The 6,893-nt window shown below is 39.3% G+C and overlaps 1 protein-coding gene across 3 annotated transcripts in view; it reads left to right on the forward strand.

Moving 5' to 3' along the window:
- SAMD8 (sterile alpha motif domain containing 8) overlaps positions 1–6,569 on the forward strand; it is a 56,604-nt gene extending 50,035 nt beyond the window's left edge. For 2 of the 3 annotated variants that reach the window (XM_014592020.2, XM_006159552.3), the window contains exons 5-6: positions 3,550–3,700; positions 5,025–6,569. In XM_014592020.2, coding sequence (XP_014447506.1) covers positions 3,550–3,700; positions 5,025–5,329 — 456 coding nt within the window. In that variant the 3' untranslated portion in view covers positions 5,330–6,569. Of the gene's footprint in view, positions 1–3,549; positions 3,709–5,024 lie in introns of those variants that run through there. The other variant, XM_027776165.1, reaches the window with a different exon arrangement.
- Positions 6,570–6,893: the final 324 nt, after the last annotated feature.

A 6,893-nucleotide genomic window follows, 5' to 3' on the forward strand; every position in this document is an offset into this window, starting at 1 on the left:
CTTGCTTTCTGGCGAGCACACACACCCTACAGAAAGAAACCTCTAAAAAAAAATTTTTTTTTTTTAAATAATAGCTCATTAAAAATTACTAAAGTGCCCACTGGGAAAGGCTAGTTTTTCAGTGTTATCAAAGTGAATGCATGTCAACAAGGATGCAACCCCCACCCTCTTGCTAGCATTGTTTTTCAGTCTTTCAAGTCACTACCATTCTGATTAATGAAAGATGATGTCTGATACATCATTTCTGTGGTCTTTTTTTCTTTTTTGGGGGAGAGGTTTTCGCTATAGGGCGCGTACGCTCGCCAGACAGACAAAAAGAGACAGAGAGACAGAAAGCGAGAAATCACCCCCCAGGGGGGATGGTCACGCCGCAATCCCTTCTCCTCCATTCTCCTCTTGGGATCTTGGGCACTCATGCACACACACCCGGCGTGAGTTTTAAGCCACCGGATCCGGGACGCGAACCGCAGTCGACTACGTGGGAGTCCAGCAACATAGCCATTACGCTAACTGCTGGTTCCCTCTTTTTTTTCTTTTTTAAAATTTAACAGAGGACATGTGCACTTGCCCAGAAAGAAGGTGAGAGAGGAAGAATATCCCCCAGTGTGGTGTGGTCACACTTCAGTCCTTTCTCCTCCATTTCTCCATCCTATCAGAATTTTTTTGGTGTGCACGCACATGTGCCTAGCATGTTTCTCAAGCCCCCAAGGCTGGGATTCAAACCATGGTCAGCCATGTAGGATCCGTTAACCACTAGGCTATGAATCTGGCCCAGTCTTATTTTTTTATGTTTAAAACTTTAAGCTATTTTGAATTCATTTCTGTGCATGATATGAACAGTTTCTCCGAACCAGTATGCTAATTAATTAGAGATTTATAAGAAGAAAAATATAAATTTATTACATTAAGAAAACTTATTGGGCTGTCTGCAGGTGGCGTGGTGGTTAAAGATGCAGGATTCCCACATGGCCAATCACTGTTCAGATCTCGAACCTAATAGCTTCTTTCTTCTTTTCCCTTTTTCTCTTTCTCTCTCTTTCTTTCTCTGGTAAAATTTTAAAAATAATAATAATAAAATGAATTAAATAAATAATAAAAAAATAAAAATAGAATACTAAAAAAAAAAACAGAAAAAGTTTCTTTCAGCTGAGGAATTTAATTGTGGGACAGCCACTGAAGAGAAGGATGTATGTGCAGGTGCAAGGCTGCAAAAGGTGCTACAGAAACAAATCCAGTACGTACCTCTGTAGTCTGGACAGCCCTTTGTCTCTAATGACTGTTTTCATCGCCAGTTAGTTATATATGACTCTTTCTATTCAAATCTGCCCTAAATACTGTTAATTGCTTTGGATTACAATATAACCTACTTACTGACCTGTATTACCTGCACAGTTGTTAAAAATAGGAAGTTAAGGTGATAGTAACCAGCAGTCACATCCCTTACAGTGAACTCCGTTCGCCATTTTCATTGTAATAAATTAACTGCTTGAAATTGCACTCCCAGAAGTAGGTGGTCTGGGGCCAGAACTAAGTACATGCCTGTTTTTGAAATTCAGAAATACCTAGAGCTAATTTCTACACCTGGCCTCAGGGAGACTTAAGTAATTGAGAGATAATTGCTTTACTTTGAGTGGCATCACTCATTTTTTTATCCTTGTTTAGACATTTTCCTAGCAGCCTCTTTATTACATTTTTATTTTGTTCTGATTTACTTTCTCAAGAGTAGCATCTTTAACCTGATTATACTCATGAGAGGTCATGGAAGGACCAACCATGTATGTTAGTCTGGCACCTTCTCTTTTTTTCCAGTAATAAATTCATTCATTTCTCTTTTTTCCCTCAACTGAGGCAGAAAGAGAAACCTGGACAGTGAATAATCACCAGTGAGATGTCTAATGAGATTATGATATCTGATGAGGTTATTTCTTTTGGTCATTGACCATGGTACAGTCTTTAAGACATAAGGCTTTGGAATTAGATTCCCTGGGTTCACATACTGGTCATATTGTTAGCTGCATGACTCCAAGACAGTGTCCTCATCTGCATATTTGAATCACTTCATAGGATTACTGTGGAAATTAATGCAATAACACACATAGGAGCATGCCTTTCACATAATGTGTACAGAAATTGGCAACTTTCTATATCATTGTTAGATATTAAATGCCTTATTCTTAATGACCATCCCTTTTTTGATTAAGCAGCTATCACTCAAACCCTTCCTCAAACTGGATTTGTCATTAAGCTTATTATGTATGGGAGTTGAGATTAGGTTTAGCTGTTAATAATAGCAAATTCAAAATGGCTATAGTGTAATAAGCATACAATGATTTTTTTTTTTTTGAGAAGTTTTTGCTGTAGGGCACGTGCGCTCACCAGAAAGACAGACAGACAGAGAGACAGAAAGCAAGAAATCACCCCCCGGGGGGAATGGCCACACCACAATCCCTTCTCTTCCATTCTCCTCTTGGGATCTTGGGCATGCATGCACATGCACCTGGCGTGAGTTTAAGCCACTGGGTCCGAGACTCGAACCGTGGTCAACTACATAGGAGTCCAGCGACATAGCCATTACACTAATTTCTGGTCCCAGCACACGATGACTTTCTTCTGTGTCATTAAAGAAGTCTGAACATAGATACTGTAGGTCTAGCTCTGGTATGCTAACTTTATAGAGTCATCAAAAACTGGTGATTCTGGCCCAGCCATGGTAGCATGTGCTGGTAGGTGCTGCCACTTGGCAGGCTGAGGACATATAGGGAGGACCAAGTTCTATTCCCAGCCCATTCTAAAAAGGACACCTGTAGTCTCACCTCTCAGGAGTGTCGTGACATTGCAAGACCCTTTCTTTGAAACAAAGCAAAGCACCATGATTCTTCTTTTTCTCTCGCACTTGGCTTGCCTCCTCAAGGCTATTTTGTGGTTCAAAATGGCTACTAAAGTGTCAACTGTCATTTCTGAGTTGTAGGATAGAAGAAAAATAGAAAAGACTTCATCCAAGCCATTCTCTCTTTCCTCTATAACCTTCCCAGAAATCCTTTATGCTTCCTTTATTTACAGAACTTAGTCACATGGCACACCTCGCTGCACCTGAGGCTGGAAAAGGCAGTATTCTGGCTGAGTTTTATTTCTGCCTCAGTATATTTGATTTCTGTTACTAGTGAAGAAAGGGAGAATGGTTGTTGAATGGAAGCCATTGATCTCTGTCATAGCTTATTCTTACTGGAACAACCAAGCAAATACTACTGTGATATTTGGTTAAGAACTTTTCTGTGTTACAGTGACATTTTCACTGTACAGAAATTCCTAAGTAGAAGAGTTTAAATTACAGTGATTTCTTTAATGATCAAACTATTTCTGAGTACAGCCAACCTTTGAGGACCCCTCTTGATGTCTGACTGGAAATAATTAGACTGGGAGCCTGGTTACTTTTGCTTAGATCTTATTTTTATGCCACTTAGCACTTGAATTTCAATGAGAAAAATGTTGGGAAGGTGGAATGCCACCCTGCTAAACGCTTGAAGCACTAATTCAGAGGTTTCTTTGTAGATCTATGGCAGCGTATGGGAGAAGTTACGCCGGGCTTTTGCCATTTGGAGTGGCTTTGGTATGACCCTGACTGGCGTTCACACTTGTGGAGATTACATGTTCAGTGGCCACACGGTCGTCCTAACTATGCTGAATTTCTTTGTCACTGAATGTAAGTAGTTCTTCAGTACCTCACTGCATCAGAAATAACTAGTTGCAGAGGGGATTCTGGGAAAGGTGTCAAGTCCTATGAAGAAGGGGCAGAAGAGCCTCACCTAAGAAATATGGGCCAAGGACCTGGCAGGTGACGTGGTGGTTAAGGGCACTGGATTCCCACATGCTAACCACAGTTCAAGTCTGGGACCTGGTGACTTACTTTCTCACTTTCTCTCTCGTTCTATCTTGCTGTGTCCCTCTCTGGTCAAATTTAAATAAATAAAGTTAAATTAAAAATAATTCTATAATAATAATAGTAGTAGTAGTAATAAATAAAATCAATAATCCTTTGGGGCTGGCAGGTGGTGTTAAGGGTGCTGGATTCCCACATGGCCAACTACAGTTCAAGTCTTGGTGATTTGCTTTCTTGCTTTCTCTCTCTCCCTCTCTGTCCTTCTCAGGGCAAAAATTTTTTTTTGGAGGTGGAGAGGTTTTTGCTATAGGGCATGTGCGCTTGCCAAAAAGACAGAGACAGAGAGACAGAAAGCTAGAAGTCGCCCCCCAGAGGGGATGGCCATGCCACAATCCCTTCTCCATTATCCTCTCGGGATCTTGGGCACACACACACACGTGCCTGGCGTGAGTTTAAGCCACTGGGTCTGGGACTCGAACCGTGGTCAACTATGTGGGAGTCCAGCGACATAGCCATTATGCATGCCATCTGCTGGTCCCCTCTGGTCAAATTAAAATAAATAAATAAACAAATAAATAAAGTTAAATAAATAAAACAGCACAATTTAAAAAAAAAAAAGAAAGAAAAGAAACATGGGCCAAGAATTGCTGAAAAGAATATGGTTTTAAAATATCTTTCTGGGTAGGACTAGTAGTTGATATAATGGCTATGTCACTGGACTCCCACATAATCAACTGTGGTTTGAGTCGTGGACCCAGTGGCTTAAAACCACGCCAGGGGCATGTGCATGTGTGCCCAAAATCTCAAGAGGAGAATAGAGGAGACAGGATTGTGGCATGACCATCCCCCCTGGAGGGTGATTTCTTGCTTTCTGTCTCTCTGTCTCTGTCTTTCTGGCAAGCACACACGCCCTATAGTAAAAACCTCTCAAAAAAAAAAATCTTTCTGCAAACTGGCAGGTGGTGTGGTGTTTAAGGGCGCTGGACTCCCACGTGTACAACCACAGTTTGAGTCCTGAACTTGGTGGCTTGCTTTTTTACTTTGTCTCTCTCTCTGTCTCTGCCCCTCTCTGGTCAAAATGAAAAATTATTAAGTAAATAAAGTTAAATGAAATAATTAAAAAAAAAACTTTCTGTTCTTTTCTTAGATACACCAAGAAGCTGGAATTTCTTACACACTTTATCCTGGGTTCTCAACCTTTTTGGAATCTTCTTCATCTTGGCTGCCCATGAACATTATTCTATTGATGTGTTTATTGCCTTTTATATCACAACGAGACTCTTTTTGTACTACCATACTCTGGCCAATACCAGAGCGTATCAGCAGAGTAGGAGAGCAAGGATTTGGTTTCCCATGTTTTCTTTTTTTGAATGCAATGTGAATGGCACAGTACCTAATGAATATTGTTGGCCATTTGCAAAACCAGCAATAATGAAAAGACTAATTGGGTGAAGACTGTATCTTCATTCTGAGTTTGTGATTAAATATACAGTAGTTGTTGAAAATGAATAATAACTTGCTCTCTCCTATAGGTTGTACCTGGATGCCTTGTTTTTTTGGCTTGTGTGTTGACAAATTTCCCTGTTCTGAGCAAGGCTGTGATTATAAAAAGGAAAAAAGAACAATCAAGAGTCCTTACATAGCTGTTTGAACAGAAAGCTTAAGTAGATGTTCTTTGCCTCTTCTCTTTAAGGAGGACTTAATATTGTGATTGAAGTAAGTCTGTTACCTTTACCTGTTGAGTATTTGCTTATTGAACCTAAGCAAATCAACTTTAAGCAGTTTGCTGGTTGAAGGATTTATATTGATTTCCAGTAGGACTCTTGTTAAAGAAATACTATTTTTTTAAAGCTCCTTATTATGTTCAAAAGAAAAAAACTACCAAGTGAGGAATACTTTTCCTTGAAGTATTCTTATATCTGTTTTTAAAAATGCAGCTCTGGAAAGAGATCCACTTTACTGACAAATAGTTTTTACCATCTGAGCCACCTTAAGAAAAGTATACTGAGCACACCAGGATGCTTGTGAGACAAGAAGACAAAGGAACCATTCACAAAATGACAAAGTACTGTGAGGTTGCCACTGACCTCCTCATTAATGCAAACATGAGTCTGGCATTTTTTACCAAAGATGCAACAAAAGATGCAGTTCCTATTTTGTTCTGAGGGTTCAGTATGACCTCCAGTAAGAATTCATGGAGGGGGTGGGGGGTGGCTGCTTCCGCAAAGATAAATTGGCTTAATTTTAGTGTGTGGGTATCTGGGAGAACTTTGTGTTATAGTGGTTAGTTAGGTAGGTAACAGTGACAACTTATGCATTTTTAGTGATGTTATTTAATGAGCCAAATAGGAGTGTTTTACCAAATGTCAAAGTTCTTGTATCATTAAGTGGGAGGTGTGCATGCAAAGAATTTTTTGCTCCTTCTGAAAGAAATTTATAACAGGTTACAGGCATGATATAACCTTTTGGTTTTTGAAATTTCTTATTCTTGGCCATTAGAAGTAAACATTCTCAGACATATTTGAATACAAAAATTTTTTGTTGATTATTTTAAATATAATTGTGTATATACATTCTTTCTACTTAGTCTTAATTTGGCAGTCAGGATCTAATGCAACTTAGCTGTTTTTACAACACTAGACTTATGTACCTTAAGTGTTTTCACCTCTGTGGTAACATTTGTCACTTTATTTTTTAATGATGTTATATAGCAGTTATGACAGTAGGATGGTTATAGAATTGGAATTTGAACCCCAACTGATGAGCTTATTATTAGCTTCTTGGAATAGTGATTGTATAGTTTCAACATTCCGTTTTAAAACAAGTAGTTAAAAAAGAGCTGGCATACTGAGGTCTAAAATTAGGCCGTACAGCAGAAGCCTATTCCTTTCTTATCTGGATGAAATATTTCATTTTTGCACTTTGAGACATATTCCCACTCCTGTATAAGCTACAAAGGAGCCTGAATGAATTGGATAGGAAAGAAAGAGGGTGCAAGCAACTTTCCGCCAGTTCT

This window comes from Tupaia chinensis, unplaced genomic scaffold (genome assembly GCF_000334495.1).
Source record: "Tupaia chinensis unplaced genomic scaffold, TupChi_1.0 Scaffold000635_1, whole genome shotgun sequence".
In the NCBI taxonomy this organism is placed as follows: Eukaryota; Metazoa; Chordata; class Mammalia; order Scandentia; family Tupaiidae; genus Tupaia; species Tupaia belangeri.